General features: G+C 44.6%; 1 protein-coding gene across 1 annotated transcript in view; it reads left to right on the top strand.

The window, feature by feature from the left end:
• FAM117B (family with sequence similarity 117 member B) overlaps window positions 1-18,358 on the top strand; it is a 106,861-nt gene that overhangs the window by 55,150 nt on the left and 33,353 nt on the right. The window contains exon 3 of the mRNA XM_038749594.1: window positions 1,743-1,894. Within this exon, the coding sequence (XP_038605522.1) occupies window positions 1,743-1,894 (152 nt within the window). The remainder of the gene's footprint in view (window positions 1-1,742; window positions 1,895-18,358) is intronic.

An 18,358-nucleotide genomic window follows, 5' to 3' on the forward strand; every position in this document is an offset into this window, starting at 1 on the left:
ACTTCACTTCTTTGTGCCTCAGTTACCTTATCTGTAAAATGGGGATTGAGAATGTGAGCCTCACATGAGATAGGGACTGTGTCCAACTCGATTTTCTTTTATCCACCCCAGTGCTTAGTACAGTGCCTGGCATATAGTAAACGCTTAACTACCACAATTAATTATTACTCTCTGTGCCTTGGGTCCCTCATCTATAAAATGGAGAGGAAGATTGAGCCCCATGTGGGATATTGACTTTGTCCATCTCAATTAGCTTGTATCTACTCTATTTAGTAATTCATAGTAATAGTAATTATTATTTAGTAATTCATAGTAATAGTAATCTGTTTATTACTCTTTATTTTATTTGTACATATTTATTCTATTTATTTTATTTTGTTAATATGTTTTGTTTTGTTGTCTGTCTCCCCCTTCTAGACTGTGAGCCCACTGTTGGGTAGGGACCATCTCTATATGTTGCCAACTTGGACTTCTCAAGCACTTAGTACAGTGCTCTGCACACAGTAAGCGCTCAATAAATACGATTGAATGAATGAATGAATGAATCTACCACAGTGCTTAGAACAGAGCCTGGCACATAGTATGCACTTAACAAATGCCACAAGAGAAGACTTATATTTATGCTCAAAGAATGCCTTTCAAATGTAGGAAAGGCACAGGTGAAAAATACTCATGTCTAGTATTCCTTTATTTGATTTAGGAAGTCTTAATTGTGTTACATGCTTCCACACTGACTGACTGTCCCCTCCTTTTGAACAAGCAAGATACTTAATTCCAGCAGGATTCTTCTAGGAAGCAGGTTGCTTATGTGAATTAACGTGGCATTTCTTTAAAAAAAAAAAAAAGGGCAAGTGTGAAGAATGAGGAGTTGCATAAAAGACATCGTGTATTTCCATAATTACAATAGTGGTATTTGGTATGGGCTTCCACTGTGCTAAGTACTTTACTAAGTGCAGGGTAGGTACAAGATAATCAGGTTGAACACAGTCCCAGTTCACTATGTGTTAGTTCCTTTCTGGTTTATGTAATTTGTAGATTTTCTCACTAGGAAAGGTGCAGTTATCTCCTCCACCTTTCCTAGTGAGAGAATCTACTAATGTGTTTGTGTATGTATGTATATATATGTAGGTTTTCTCACTAGAAAAAGGTACAGATATATATACATATACACACACACACACATATATATAAAACATTCATTCATTCAATCATATTTATTGAGCGCTTACTATGTGCAGAGCACTGTACTAAGCACTTGGGAAGTACAAGTTGGCAACATATAGAGACGGTCCCTACCCAACAGCGGTGTCACAGTCTACAAGGGGGAGACAGTCAACAAAACAAAATATGTAGACAGGTGTCAAAATCGTCAGAACAAATAGAATTAAAGCTATATGCACATCATTAACAAAATAAATAGTAAATATGTACAAGTAAAATAGAGTAATAAATCTGTACAGATATATATATATACAGGTGCTGTGGGGAGGGGAAGGAGGTAGGGTTGGGGGATGGAGAGGAAAAAGGGGGCTCAGTCTGGGAAACATGTAAACTTGAAGGTTAATAAGCCTTGAGTAAGAGATTTCTTTGTGTTCTTCTGTATTTATTTTTTCGGCAGACTTTGAGACTTCTGTACCTGCATTATTTGAAAGATGCAGTCAGTACCAAGAAACCAGAATCCACCTTTTTATTTTCCCTGCAGATAATTCCATCCTGAATGATGCCTTTTGTCTTTCGTCTAGTTGACAAACAGCGGCCACCGCCGTCAAGCCCTTCCAGTATTATCCGACGCACTTCCTCATTGGACACCCTCGCTGCCCCGTACCTGGCCGGACACTGGCCTCGGGAAAACCCCGGCCAGGCGGCTCCCTGCATGAGGGACAAAGCTACACAGGTAAGGCCGCTGTGTTGTGAAGACTTTTTTTTTTTTTCGGTCCCCTGACCCCCTTCCTTGACATCTCTGCTCAGATTTTTCTAAGGCTTTCATTCTGGAATAGGTGGACTTAGAGATGTCCACATGGGATATTATCTCGCCTCAATGCCCGAATTGGCGGGGAATGCGGGGAGACTGGAAGAGAGGTGAAAACTTTGGGCGGGCTGTTCATATTATCTCTTTATCTTCTCAAAGCCCAAATTTGTGGGGGATGCGGGAAGGGAGACTGAGAGAAAGAGAAGCAGCATGACCTAGTGGAAAGCTTACGGGCTTGGGAGTCAGGGACCTGGGCTCTAATCCCACCTCCGCCGCTTACGTCATCAGTCGTATTTATTGAGCGCTTACTATGTGCAGAGCACTGTACGTGACCTTGGGCAAGTCACCTCCCTTCTCTTTGCCCCCACTCCCTCACCTGCCAAATTGGGATTTAATACCTGTTCTCCCTCTTCCGTAAACTGTGAGCCCCTCCTGGGTCCTGATTATTTTGTATCTACCCTAGAATATAATGCAGTGCTTGGCACATAGTGAGAGCTGAATGAATACCACTGTCATTTTTATTGTCGTTAATGATAATATCATTAGAGAGAGAGACTGGAAGAGGAGGAGAGTAGATGCCATCTTTGGCTTCCAAAATGCCCAGTAGTCATTGGATCTGCAGCGTCGGTTCAATAAAGGTGAATGACTTGGTCGCTGCACCTGGTGATTCTTAGAGGCAGCCAATTCTCTCGTGAATTCACTTGAACATTTTTGTCGGAAAGCCTACCTCTGACAGTGCTATAAAGCGAGGCTTCTGCCTTCTATTCGAGCAGAGGAATTAGGGTGGTTTAGTCACGTTGTGGTGAGTGCCGAACAGGTCCCAGCATCGGCCCTGACCCAGCCGGAAAACTATCTGAGGGCTCCTGTGAAGACATGCCCTCCTGAAATGTTCACGCACAAATTGTCCTCTGAAGATAACCAGCCGCAGATCCATACTTGAGTTTGGGCTATGATCTCAGTCACGTCTAAAAAAGCTGGAATTATTTGCACCACCCAAGGGGAAGATGAACCGTATAAACGTCTTGGGGTAGAGAACATACAACCCCTCTCTTTCCAGTTCATTTGTCATTTTACAAAGAGAAGAGAAGGTGGCCCCTCCTTTGACCTCAGAAATCTCTTGTAAGCGCCTAACCAATCGAAGCTTGTCTTCAGGAAATAGTGCCATTCGTCCGCCGCGCGACGAGTTCTCCATGCTTCTCTTAATCAATCGTATTTACTGAGCGCTTACTGTGTGCAGAGCACTGTACTAAGCGCTTGGGAAGTACAAGTTGGCAACATAGAGACAGTCCCTACCCAACAGTGGGCTCACAGTCTAAAAGGGGGAGACAGAACAAAACCAAACATACTAACAAAATAAAATAAATAGAATAGATATGTACAAGTAAAATAGAGTAATAAATATGTACAAACATATATACATATATACAGGTGCTGTGGGGAAGGGAAGGAGGTAAGATGTGGGGGATGGAGAGGGGGACGAGGGGGAGAGGAAGGAAGGGGCTCAGTCTGGGAAGGCCTCCTGGAGGAGGTGAGCTCTCAGAAGGTCAAACTTCATTTAGGTGAAACAGTCCTCATTGGCTGGGGAAAAATGGGAAGCAGGACGAATGTTTTCAAGGTGGGCTCGGGGCGTAGGACAGGTTGACGCAGTAGGATCTGTGATCCCGATCCGGCCAACTAATGGATCCTTTCCGGCCCGAGGCTGCAGAGGAGCTGCTGAAGGGAGATAGAGGTATCAGCTCGGAGCTGGGTGCACAACCCCCGCCCTGCAGCTTTGGGGGAGCTGGGCCTGGAAATAGGGCGCTGTCTCAGATCTGACGAGGTACAAGCGTGGGCATTTCTACCTCTTGAGTCCGCTTTCCTTCCTTCCTTCCTTCATTCATTCATTCAATCGTATTTATTGAGCGCTTACTGTGTGCAGAGCACTGGACTAAGCACTTGGGAAGTACAAGTTGGCAACATCTAGAGACGGTCCCCACCCAACAGTGGGCTCACAGTCTAGAAGGGGGAGACAGAGAACAAAACAAAACATATTAACAAAATAAAATGAATAGAATAAATATGTACAAATAAAATAAATAGAGTAATAAATACGTACAAACATATATACAGGTGATGTGGGGAGGGGAAGGAGGTAAGGCGGAGGGGATGGGGAGGGGGAGAAGGAGGAGGGTTATCCACCCCTGTGGATAACAATAGTAATAATAATAATAATATGGTACACGTTAAGAGCTTACTGTGTGTCAAGCACTGTTCTAAGTGCTGGGATAGATACAAGTCAGTTAGGTTGGACACAGTCCCTGTCCCAGAAAGGGCTCACACTCTTCATCCCCATTTTACAGATGAGGTAACTGAGGCCCAGAGAAGTGAAGTGACTTTCCCAAGGTCACACAGCAGGCACGTGGCAGAACCGGGATTAGAACCCACGACCTTCCGACTCCCAGGCCGGTGCTCTAACCAGTAAGCCACGCTGCTTCTCCAGCCAGGGTCGGATTTGGAGGATTCCTTAAGAGGATTCCTTAGAGAAGCAGCGTGGCTCAGTGGAAGGAACACGGGCTTTGGAGTCAGAGGTCATGGGTTCAAATGCCGGCTCCGCCAACTGTCAGCTGTGTGACTTTGGGCAAGTCACTTCCCTGTGCCTCAGTTACCTCATCTGTAAAATGGGGATTAAAACTGTGAGCCCCCAGTGGATCAACCTGATCACCTCGTAACCTCCCCAGCGCTTAGAACAGTGCTTTGCACATAGTAAGCGCTTAACAAATACCGTTATTATTAAGAAACCGTCCAGCACACCTGGCCTCTCTCCTCCGGCCAGTGTGGATAATGGACTGCTGGGATCTCCTCTGGTCTCTAAGGGGCCATCAGAGAGGCAGGGGCCAGCCTGATGAGCACGACAGGGACCAGGGCTCGCCCCTAGAGAGAGGGACAATACTGCTCTGGCCTTCTTCGTCACATCTTTTAGACTGTGAGCCCACTGTTGGTCCCTATATGTTGCCAACTTGTACTTCCCAAGCGCTTAGTACAGTGCTCTGCATACAGTAAGCGCTCAATAAATACGATTGATCTTCATTCGAGGGTAAAATCTACACTGTGGCGAGGCGACGAGGGTAGCCAGGAAGTGGTGAAGAGGGCAGCGGGGCTTGGGAGAGGCAGGAATGTTGGCTTTCTCATCCTAGCCGTTCTGTTGCCGCTTCTTGACGCTTCCCAAGTATGTCCTCCCTCCCTCCCTCCCTCTCTCTGGCACGGGATGGCAGGATGCTGATTCGTCCAACTCCTGCCCCTGAATGAGATTTGGAGGAGCACATAGTGGACGTTCACATGTTGGGGCTCCCGTAGCATATCGGCCTTTTATGCTGTCCCATTGTTCCTCCTGAGCTGGTGATTTCTTGTGGCGTAATGTCGCTGTCTCAAAGGGAGACGGGAAGAATTAGAATTCCCACTATTGTGGCCCCCAATCCCAGCTACTCTGTCGATGGGAAAGGATTCCTGCATTTCAGAACGTAAAAAGTCTTGTTGAGTTGCAGTCTAAATGTTTGTTTTTCTAGACAAAATTCCTATCTCTAGGCTGAAATGAATCAATCAATCAATCGTATTTATTGAGCGCTTACTGTGTGCAGAGCACTGGACTAAGCGCTTGGGAAGTACAAGCGCTTTATAAAGCTCATTATGGGCGGGGAACAAGCCTGCCAACTCTGTTGTGCTGTACTCTCCCAAGTGCATAGTACAGTGCTCTGCATATAGTAAGCGCTCAATAAATGCCATTGATGGTCATGATCCATGGTCCCTCTGCCCCTCCGCCAAGCTAGCTCTCTTCCTCCCTTCAAGGCCCTGCTGAGAGCTCACCTCCTCCAGGAGGCCTTCCCAGACTGAGCCCCTTCCTTCCTCTCCCCCTCGTTCCCCTCTCCATCCCCCATCTTACCTCCCTCCCTTCCCCACAGCACCTGTATATATGTATATATGTTTGTACATATTTTTTTACTCTATTTAATTTATTTGTACATATCTATTCTATTTATTTTATTTTGTTAGTATGTTTGGTTTTGTTCTCTGTCTCCCCCTTTTAGACTGTGAGCCCACTGTTGGGTAGGGACTGTCTCTACATGTTGCCAATTTGTACTTCCCAAGCGCTTAGTACAGTGCTCTGCACATAGTAAGCGCTCAATAAATACGATTGATGATGATGATGATGGTGATTGCTTAGGTCAGCTTTGACTACTGAATCACCATCACCTGTAATACTGATTGAAGAAGGAATATTCCTACAAAATAGGGTTTCCTATCTTGAATGTTTTCATAATTCCCAGAGGAGAGGGGAATCCATAAAGTAATGGGGTGATCATTTTTTAGTGCAACCTTCCACACTAGGCAGCATGGCTTAATGGAAGGAGCACAGCCCTGAGAATCAGAGGATCTGGGTTCTAATCCCAGCTCTACCAGGTACCTATTGTGTGACTAGGGTAAGTCACTTAACTTCTGTGCCTCAGTTCCCTTATCTGCAAAATGGGGATTCCAATGCCTGTTCTCCCTCCAACTTCAATTAATCAGTTGTATTTATTGAGCGCTAACTGTATGCAGAGCCCTGTACTAAGCATTTATTATTATTATCACTTGCATTATAATTTTATTATAACTGTATTTATTATTATAACTGTATTTATTGAGCACTGACTATATGCAGAGCCCTGTACTACACATTTATTATTATTATCGCTTGCGTTATAATTTTGACAGCCTAACCCTGTAGGAGGGAGGCACCTATGTTGAAGACAGCCAAAGAAGCCCATTCATTCAATTGTATTTATTGAGTGCTTACTGTGTGCAGAGCACTGTACTAAGCGCTTAAAGCCTTGCTAGCCTCTCCCCAGCAGTTGGCAGCAGAATGGGAAGCAGCGTGGCTCAGTGGAAAGAGCACGGGCTTTGAAATCAAAGGTCATGGGTTCGAATCCCGGCTCCGCCACGTCTGCTGTGTGAACTCAGGCAAGTCACATAACTTCTCTGCGCCTCAGTTACCTCATCTGTAAAATGGGGATTAAGACTGTGAGCCCCCCGTGGGACAACCCGATCACCTTGTAACCTTCCCAGTGCTTAGAACAGTGCTGTGCACATAGTAAGCACTCAATAAATGCCATCATCATCATTAGAATGGCAGTATACGATAAAATAAGACTTTAATCTGTAGGAGAGGCAGTTTTGGACGTCACTCAGTTCTGCCCTGATTCACGTTTTCACAATTAGTTTGGGCTAAAATGATGATAGGGACTTCAGTCATCCAGCACCATGAGGCTGTTCCCTTCTACTTAGTCCGTGAGCCTCAAATGAGACAGACGCTGGGTTCAACCTGGATAAATTGGATCTAACCCCAGGGCTTGGCACATTTGTCTTGTCTTTTGTGTAGGGACTGTCTCTATATGTTGCCAACTTGTACTTCCCAAGTGCTTAGTACAGTGCTCTGCACACAGTAAGCGCTCAATAAATACAATTGATTGATTGCCTTTGGCTGTCGAGTCGTTTCCGACTGATAAGCGACTCATACCTCATGCTGCTGCCCGGATTATCTTTGTCCAGAAACACTCTGGGCATATCACTCCCCTCCTCAGAAATCTCCAGTGGCTACCAATCAATCTGCGCATCAGGCAGAAACTCCTCACCCTGGGCTTCAAGGCTGTCCATCCATCACCTTGCCCCCTCCTACCTCACCTCCCTTCTGTCCTTCTCCAGCCCAGCCTGCACCCTCCGCTCCTCCGCCGCTAATCTCCTCCCCGTCCCTCGTTCTCGCCTGTCCCACCATCGACCCCCGACCCACGTCATCCCCCGGGCCTGGCATGCCCTTCCTCTGCCCATCCGCCAAGCTACCTCTCTTCCTCCCTTCAAGGCCCTATTGAGAGCTCACCTCCTCCAGGAGGCCTTCCCAGACTGAGCCCCTTCCTTCCTCTCCCCCTCGTCCCCCTCTCCATCCCCCCCTTCTTACCTCCTTCCCTTCCCCACAGCACCTGTATATATGTATATATGTTTGTACATATTTATTACTCTATTTATTTATTTTACTTGTACATATCTATCCTATTTATTTTATTTTGTTAGTATGTTTGATTTTGTTCTCTGTCTTCCCCTTTTAGACTGTGAGCCCACTGTTGGGTAGGGACTGTCTCTATATGTTGCCAATTTGTACTTCCCAAGCGCTTAGTACAGTGCTCTGCACATAGTAAGCGCTCAATAAATACGATTGATGATGATGATGACTCCATGGATTCATCTCTCCCAGAACGCCCCACCTCCACCTGCAGCTGTTCTGATAGTGTATCCATAAAGTTTGCTTGGTAAAAATATGAAAGTGGCATACTGTTGTCGTCTTCCATGTAGTAAACTAGAGTCTCCACCCTGGCTGCTGCCCAGCACAGGGGAGTTTTGATTTGTAGCAGATTGCCCGCCACTCGCTAACCTCTGCCCAAGCAAGAGTATGCCTCTGCTTGACTCTCCCTCCCATAGCCAAGACTGATAAAGTACTGGAAACTCTCCAGATGCGATTCTGAGAGGGGCCTTGGCACATAGCAAGCGCCTAACAGATATTACTCTAATTAACAATAATAATAAGGCTTTCCACATCAGCAGAAGGAATGGCAAGCATGCGATCACGCAGCATAGGAATGGTTGAGAACTGTAGCAGAAATTTTCCTCATTACAGGGCTCTTGCAAGAATACAGCCCTCAGGTTATTGACCCAGGTGGACTTTTCACATTGTGAGTTTAACAGCTCCGATCCCGGCCCTACCACTTGTCTGCTGTGTGACTTTGGGCAAGTCACATCACTTCTCTGGGCCTCAGTTACCTCATCCGTAAAATGCGGATTAAGACCGTGAGCCCCATGAGGGACGGGGACCGTGTCCGACCGGATTAGCTTGTATCTACCCGAGCATTTAGAACAGTGCCTGACACATTGTGTTTAAAAAGAAATGCCATTAAAAAAAAAAGTTTACCTACACTATTGGGAGGCAGTATGGCCTAGTGGAAAGAGCATGGGGTAACTATCGGCGTCATTGGGCATTATCATTTGAAACTCGATTCCATTTTCCTAGTCCTTTGTTGTCGGTTAGAGCAACGTTATTTTCCTGGAGGTGGAAAATTATTCTGATCAAATAGCCGACCCTACGCATCTGTTTTTACGCTTGATTAGTTCACACTCGTCCATTTGGGATCTGAATCAAATTGGTGAAGTCATTCCTTGAGCACTCTTTCCCCCACTGTGTGATAAGCCACCGAATGGGATTCAGTTTAAGTAAATGAGATTTAAGGCATTTTACTCAGAAGACAGCATGCAAACAGCATTGTCAACCGTCGGTTACATTTGCCAGATTGCCTCTGTTGTCACAGAGAATGCAGAGGGAGAAAAAAGAGGATTCAGAAGAGATTTTCAAAGACCGGAACCTTGATTATTTTCTCCGAGAAACTGGTTCTCCAGGCGATTCAGGCCCCTTTGGGGCTGAAACACTTGTGGTCAGTTCTCCTGTAACGTGCGTATTTTGACTTTGCTTCGAAAACCAGTAGGGAATTAGGGAACATTCATCCTACTGCTGTGTGACCTTGGGCAAGTCCCTTAACTTCTCTGGGCCTCAGTTCCCTCATCTGTAAACTGGGGATTAAGAGTGTGAGCCCCATGTGGGACGGGGACTGTGTCCCACAGATTAACTTGTCATAATAATAATTATGGTACTTGTGAAGCACTTACTGCGTGCCAAGCACTATTCTAAGCGCTGGGGTAGATACAATCCAACTTGTACTTCCCAAGCACTTAGTACAGTACTCTGCACACAGTAAGCGCTCAATAAATATGATTGAATGAATGAAAGTACAACTTAGATACAACTTGCAACTACCGTAGCACTTGGAACAGCGCTTGGCACTTCGTAAGGGCTTAACAAGTACTATTATTATTATAGAAATGCAATCTCCCCATTATCGGAGAACTCAGCTGTTTTTTCAGGGACATTTTTACACCCAAACAGGACCACTTGGAGCAACACTAAGCTTTTGGGATTGGATGCCGGTGATGGGAAGGATGGATCTCTTCCATCCAGTGTGAGCCCACTGTTGGGTAGGGACTGTCTCTATATGTTGCCAATTTGTACTTCCCAAGTGCTTAGTACAGTGCTCTGCACATAGTAAGCGCTCAATAAATACGATTGATGATGATGATCTCTCCTGCGCTTAGATCAGAGCCATTCCTTAGCCATTCCCCAAGGCTGTGATTCCAGACAAGGAAATGCATGCCCGTTTTACCAGGCACCTAATTCCAATCGATCGATCAGTCAGTCAGGAAGAAACTCTCCAGATTCTTGGAGTTTTTGTTCTCTGGATCGATCCATGCCTGTTCCCCATCAATCTGGGTAAATGAGGTTGTCAATTATCAGTCAATCGATTGTATTTATTGAACGCTTACTGTGAGCAGATGGGTGAGAACAATATAAAGAGTTGGTAGACACGTTCCCTGCCTGTCCTGCATAAATAAAGTGAAATTTTAAAACCTGTCCTATATAAATAAACTGAAATTTTAAAAATCCCTCCCCAGCCCCCACCAAGCAATGATCTTATGGGTTGGGCATAATTGGAAGCCATCAACACTGGGGGAAAAAAGAGATAAAAGAGCAAAGTAAGGAGGGAAACTTGGAGAATCTCCTCTTTGAATGCCAGCTCTCTGTAAGTACATAGAGCACTCTGGGGACATTCATTCATTCATTCATTCAATCGTATTAATTGAGCGCTTACTGTGTGCAGAGCACTGTACTAAGCGCTTGGGAAGTACAAGTTGGCAACATAGAGAGACGATCTCTACCCAACAGCGGGCTCACAGTCTAGAAGGGGGAGACGGATGACAAAACAAAACGTATTAACAAAATAGAATAGTCAATATGTACGAGCAAAATAGATTAATCAATCTGTACAAACATATGCAAACAAAACATATTAACAAACTAAAATAAATAGAATAAATATGTACAAATAAAATAAATAGAGTAATAAATACGTACAAACATATAGACATATGTACAGGTGCTGTGGGGAGGGGAAGGAGGTAGGGCGGGGGGGAGTCATTCATTCAATCGTATTTATTGAGCGCTTACTGTGCACAGAGCACTGCACCAAGCACCTGGGAAGTACAAATTGGCAACATCCAGAGATTGGGACTCCATCCTACTTTGTTGTGCTGTATATATGTGTGTGTATATATATATATATATATATATATATATATAATATGTGTATATGTATATATGGTTGTACATATTATTACTCTTTTTATTTTGCTTGTACATATCTATTCTATTTATTTTATTTTGTTAATATGTTTGGTTTTGTTCTCTGTCTCCCCCTTCTAGACTGTGAGCCCACTGTTGGGTAAGGACCATCTCTGTATGTTGCCAATTTGTACTTCCCAAGCACTTAGTACAGTGCTCTGCACACAGTAAGCACTCAATAAATACGACTGATTGATTGATTGATGTGCTCCTTCTAGCACTGAAGGACAGGGAAGGGAGTGTGGGCCCATAGTGAACACTGAGGATTACATTAGTGGTTTGGTTTTCAAGATGCTATCAAGTTTGGTGTACCTGCATTGGAACAAGACATTTTCTCTTTTAATAATTGAGTGTTTCGGTGTGTAATTGGGTCATGAAGATAGTCCACAGGCCTGGAAGTCAGAATACCTGGGTTCTAATCCTGCCACTCGCCTGCTGTGTGATTGGGAAGCAGCATGGCTTCAGTGGAAAGAGCACAGGCTTGGGAGTCAGAGGATGTGGGTTCTAATCCCGGCTCCGCCACTGGTCTGCTGTGTGACCTTGGGCAAGTCACTTCACTTCTCTGTGCCTCAGTTACCTCATCCGTAAAATGGGGGTTAAGACTGTGAGCCCCACGTGGGAACAACCTGATTGCCCTGTCTCTGTTCCAGTGCTCAAAACAGTGCTTGGCACATAGTAAGCGTTTTAACAAATACCATAATTATTATTATTATTTGAGCAAGTCACCTAACTTCACTGGGCCTCAGTTTCCCCATCTGTAAATTGGGGATTCAATGCCTGTTCTCCCTCCTTCGACTGCGAGCCCCTGTGGGACAGGGACTGTATCTGGCTTGATTACCTTGTATCTCCCCCAGCACTTAGTATGGTGCTTGGCACATAATAAGCACATAACAAACACTATTATTATTAAAATTTGGGAACTTTTTTCACCCATCAAATTGAAACAGTTTCTAGAACAGATAATTCCTTTTTTTTAATCCTTTAGGGAAGGAGGTGAATTTTCACTGAGCCAGAGAGAAAGTAAAGTTTTAAGACCACACTTGTACCTCAGGCATGTGAAAACTCATTCCTGGGTTGGCCAAGAATGTGGTTTGACATTTGCCCATTGGGCTGCCCTCATAAAAAATCAAAATCAAAAATCAAAACCCTACAAATTACTAATGAAGTCTTTGTAAATAATAATAATGACGGCATCTGTTAAGCGCTTACTATGTGCAAAGCACTGTTCTAAGCGCTGGAACTTATTGGCACCCAACACATCATGGTTAAATAGAACACCAGGAAGTTGGACAGTAAAACTATAATCCTTAATGGCTTTGTAGACTCTGAGGGAAGGGAGGAGATGACGGAAAGGTGGGCGAGAAACGTGGTAGGAATGATGTGGCAGAGTGGGGCAAAGTGGAGAGGCATTCTCGATCAATCAATGATATTTATTGAGTGTTTACTGTGTGCGGAACACTGTTCTAAGCCCTTGGCTTCAGGTCACAGTGTGACACCGCAGACATGATCCTTCCAGCCTTATAATAATAAAAACTATTAGGGAAGCAGTTTGGCCCTGTGGGAAGAGCGTGGGCCTGGAAGACAAAGGACCTGTTTTCTAATCCTGGTTCTGCCACATACCTGCTGTGGGACCTTGGGCTCTAATCCCAATTCTGTCACCGGTCTGCCGTGACCTTGGGCAAGTCACTTCTGTGCCTCTGTTCCCTCATTTTTTAAAATGGGTATTAAGACTGTGAGCCCACTGTTGGGTAGGGACTGTCTCTATATGTTTCCAACTTGTACTTCCCAAGCGCTTAGCACAGTGCTCTGCACACAGTAAGCGCTCAGTAAATATGATTGATTGATTGGGTGGGATAGGGACTGTGTCCAACCTGATTGTCTTGTGTCTACCCCAGCGTGGCTCTGTGGAAAGAGCACGGGCTTTGGAATCAGAGGTCATGAGTTCAAGTCCCCGCTCCGCCACTTGTCAGCTCTGTGACTTTGGCAAGTCACTTCACTTCTCTGTGCCCCGGTTACCTCATCTGTAAAATGGGGATTAAGACTGTCAGCCCACCGTGGGACAACCTGGTCACCTTGTAACCTCCCCAGTGCTTAAAACAGTGCTTTGCACATAGTAAGCGCTTAATAAATGCCGTCCTTAAAATGGGGATTAAGTCTGTGAGCCCACCGTGGGACAAGCTGATCACCCTGTACCCTCCCCAGTGCTTAGAACAGTGCTTTGCACATAGTAAGCGCTTAATAAATGCCATCATTAAAATGGGGATTAAGTCTGTGAGCCCACCGTGGGACAAGCTGATCACCCTGTAACCTCCCCAGTGCTTAGAACAGTGCTTTTCATCATCATCATCAATCGTATTTATTGAGCGCTTACTGTGTGCAGAGCACTGTACTAAGCGCTTGGGAAGTACAAGTTGGCAACATATACAGTCCCTACCCATCAGTGGGCTCACAGTCTAAAAGGGGGAGACAGATAGTAAGCGCTTAATAAATGCCATCATTAAAATGGGGATTAAGTCTGTGAGCCCACCGTGGGACAACCTGGTCACCTTGTAACCTCCCCAGTGCTTAGAACAGTGCTTTGCACATAGTAAGCACTTAAATGCCATCATTAAAATGGGGATTAAGACTGTGAGCCCACCGTGGGACAACCTGATCACCTTGTAACCTCCCCAGCGCTTAGAACAGTGCTTTGCACATAGTAAGCACTTCAGAAATACCATCATCACCATTATTATTATTACAGTGCTTGGCAGACAGTAAAGGCCTAACAAGTCCCACAATTATTGCAACACAACAGAATTGGAGGACATGTCCCCTGCCCACAAGGAGATTACAGTCTAGAGGGGGAGCTAGGCTCTCTCACTCAATCGTATTTATTGAGCGCTTACTGTGTGCAGAGCACTGTACTAGGCGCTTGGTAAGTACAAGTTGGCAATCCCAGGCACGGTTCTCGTTCTCTCCCGGGAGCTGTGGCTGCCGTCTCTGAGCCACGCTCTGACCCTCCTGGGCTGGAGGCCCCTCCTTTACTCCCCATCAAATCCACCAGTAGTATTTATTGAGCACTTTCTCCATGCAGATCGCTTTGGGGGAGTCCATCTCTTCCCTGGAGGGACAGGACAGCACCTCTAGCTGCCCCCTCAGGAGTCCCCCCATGGGCGGGCCCGAGGGTGAGGTGGAAGGCTATTACATGTGTCTGTACACACACACACACACACAAATATATATATGTATATACACGCACACACACACACAATATGCATCTATCCATGTGTTGCCAATTTGTACTTCCCAAGCGCTTAGTACAGTGCTCTGCACATAGTAAGCGCTCAATAAATACGATTGATTGATTGATTGATTGATATATCCCTGTATATATGTATATATGTTTTTTACATATTTATTACTCTATTTTACTTGTACATATCTATTCTATTTATTTCATTTTGTTAGTATGTTTGGTTTTGTTCCCTGTCTCCCCCTTCTAGACTGTGAGCCCACTGTTGGGTAGGGACTGTCTCTGTATGTTGCCAATTTGTACTTCCCAAGCGCTTAGTACAGTGCTCTGCACATAGTAAGCGCTCAATAAATACGATTAATGATGATGATGATGATGATCCCTCTTTTTCCTTCTCTCTCTTTCTCCTACCTCTCCCTCTGCCTCTTTCTCCCGCTCTCCCCCTCTTTCTCCTCCTCCTCCCTCTCCATCTTTCTCCCTCTCCCTCCATCTTCCTCTTTCTCCCTCAGGCCGCCCTGGGGGGAAGAGGGTGACACAATTGTGTCAGCCCCTTCCCCCTCATCCTCCGTGTCAGCTAGCGGCCCATGTCCTTGCCCCAGGCTGGGGGGTGTCACCTCCACCAGGCTGTTCTCAGGGACTTGGGCAGGACACCGCCCATCCAGATCTTGGCTGCCGCTGCTGCCAGCCGGCTGTTAATCAATCCTGTGGGAACTGTCTGGAAGGCAGGCAGGACTCTCTCACAGCCCTCTTTTGTCCTCTTCTGGTCAAGCCTAAAGATTAATAATAATAATAATAATAATAATAATGATATTTGTTAAGCACTTACTATGTGCAAAGCACTGTTCTAAGCACTGGGGAGGTTACAAGGTGATCAGGTTGTCCCATGGGGGGCTCACAGTTTTAATCCCCATTTTCCAGGTGAGGGAACTGAGGCCCAGAGAAGTGAAGTGACGTGCCCAAGGTCACACAGCTTACAGTTGGCAGAGCTGGGATTTGAACCCATGACCTCTGACTACAAAGCCCCGGCTCTTTACACTGAGCCACGCTGCAACCAAATGGTTTGGGACTCCATTAGCAGTAGACTCCCTTCCCCACAGCACCTTCCCTTCCCCACAGCACCTGTATATATGTATATATGTTTGTACATATTTATTACTCTATTTATTTATTTATTTTATTTGTACTTATCTATTCTATTTATTTTATTTTGTTAGTATGTTTGGTTTTGTTCTCTGTCTCCCCCTTTTAGACTGTGAGCCCACTGTTGGGTAGGGACTGTATATGTTGCCAATTTGTGCTTCCCAAGCGCTTAGTACAGTGCTCTGCACATAGTAAGCGCTCAATAAATACGATTGATTGACAATAATAATAATGGTGGCATTTATTAAGCGCTTACTTTGTGCAAAGCACTGTTCTAAGTGCTGGATTCATTCATTCATTAAATCGTATTTATTGAGCACTTACTGTGTGCAGAGCACTGTACTAAGCGCTTGGGAAGTACAAGCTGGCAACATATAGAGACGGTCCTTACCCAACAGCGGGCTCACAGTCTAGAAGGGGGAGACAGACGACAAAACAAAACATATTAGCAAAATAAAAGAAATAGAATAAACGTACAAATAAAATAAATAAATAAATAGAGTAATAAATCCATATATATATATATATATATATATATATATATATATATATATATGCAGGTGCTGTGGGGAGGGGGAGGAGGTAAGGCTGGGGGGGATGGGGAGAGGAAGGAGGGGGCTCAGTCTGGGCTCTAATCCCACTCAGTCTGAAGTGACTTGCCCAAAGTCACACAGCTGACAGTTGGCGGAGCTGAGATTTGAACCCATGACCTCTGACTCCAAAGCCCATGCTCTTTCCACTGAGCCACGCTGCGACCAAATGGTTTGGGACTCCATTAGCAATAGATAATAATAATAATAATAATGGTGGCATTTATTAAGCGCTTACTATGTGCAAAGCACTGTTCTAAGTGCTGGATGAAACATACCAGCGAACTCCTACCATCATGTATCCCCCTCTCCATCCCCCCCATCTTACTTCCTTCCCTTCCCCACAGCACCTGTATATATGTTTGTACATATTTATTACTCTATTTATTTATTTATTTATTTATTTTACTTGTACATTTCTATCCTATTTATTTTATTTTGTTAGTATGTTTGGTTTTGTTCTCTGTCTCTCCCTTTTAGACTGTGAGCCCACTGTTGGGTAGGGACTGTCTCTGTGTGTTGCCAACTTGTACTTCCCAAGCGCTTAGTACAGTGCTCTGCACACAGTAAGTGCTCAATAAATACGATTGATTGATTGATTGATGAAATAGGAAAGGTCTCCTAATCATGATCACTGAGGTATTGGTAAAGTATTTACCGTGTGCTAAGCACTGGGGTAGGTACAGGTTAATCGGGTTGGACATATCCCTTGTCAGTATTGATTACCGCTTTTGGGTTGTATTTCTATCCTTGAAGTCTAAGCGCTTAGTACAGTGCTCTGCACACTGCAAGTGCTCAATAAATACGATTGAATGAATGAATAACAGTGTGGAAAGAGCACCTGCCTAGAAGTCAGAAGGACCTGGATTCTAATCCCAGCTCTGCCATCTGCCTGCTGTGTGGACTTAGACCATTCACTTCACTTCTCTGGGCCTCAGTTACCTCATCTGTCAAATGGGAATTAAGACTGTGAACCTCATGTGGGACAGGGACTGTGTCTAACCCAATTTGCCTGTGTTGATCCCTGCACTTAGTACAGTGCCTGACACATAGTAAGCACTTAACAAATACCATTTTTATTTTAAGAGGGTAACACATTGGAAGATGCTGAATGTACAAAAGTGGAAAGAGCCCGGCCTTGTGAGTCAGAGGTCACGGGTTCTAATCCCAGCTCTGTCACTTGTCTGCTGTGTGACCTTGGGCAAGCCACTTTACTTCTCTGTGCCTCAGGTCCCTCATCTGGAAAATTCATTCAATCGTATTTATTGAGTGCTTACTGTGTGCAGAGCACTGTACTAAACGCTTGGGAAGTACAAGTTGGCAACGTATAGAGACGGTCCCTACCCAACAGCGGGCTCACAGTCTAGTGGGGATTAAGACTTTGAGGTCCACATAGGATGCGGATCGTGTCCAACCTGATTAGCTTGTATCTTCCCCTGGTGCTTTGTACATTCATTAATTCATTCATTCAATCGTATTTATTGAGCGCTTACTGTGTGCATAGCACTGTACTAAGCACTTGGGAAGAACAGCATATAGTAAGTGCTTAAAAAATACCATCTAAAAGAAAATGTTCATTGGTGACACTGTTTTGAGGTAGATCCATAAAGAGTATGGCATGAGATTTAAGAACACAGCCTGTGAAATGTTTATAAAGCCTAAGAAGATTTTAATAAAAGGAAATGTTCTTATTTTAAAGGGAATTAATCAATAGGTGGTTAAGTAATGGGTCATAAGAGAAAATATGCAGGTAGTTTGCAAGCTCCTGGGAGGCAGAGAATGTGTCTACCACCTCTATTTTGTTGTGCTCTGCTCTCAGTAAGCACTCAATAAATGCGTTGTTTCATTGATTGATTGAAACATGATCAGTGAAGAGCAGTTTAGCCCCTTTCATTATTCATTCATTCATTCAATCATATTTATTGAGCGCTTACTGTGGACAGAGCACTGTACTAAGCGCTTGGGGAACACAGGTTGGCAACATATAGAGATGGTCCCTACCGAACAACAGGCTCACAGTCTAGAAGGGGGAGACTGACCACAAAACAAAACTTGTGGACAGGTGTCAAGTCATCAGAATAAATAGAAATAAAGCTAGATGCACAACATTAACAAAATAGAATAGTAAAAATATGTAC

This window comes from Tachyglossus aculeatus, chromosome 7 (genome assembly GCF_015852505.1).
Source record: "Tachyglossus aculeatus isolate mTacAcu1 chromosome 7, mTacAcu1.pri, whole genome shotgun sequence".
NCBI lineage: Eukaryota > Metazoa > Chordata > Mammalia > Monotremata > Tachyglossidae > Tachyglossus > Tachyglossus aculeatus.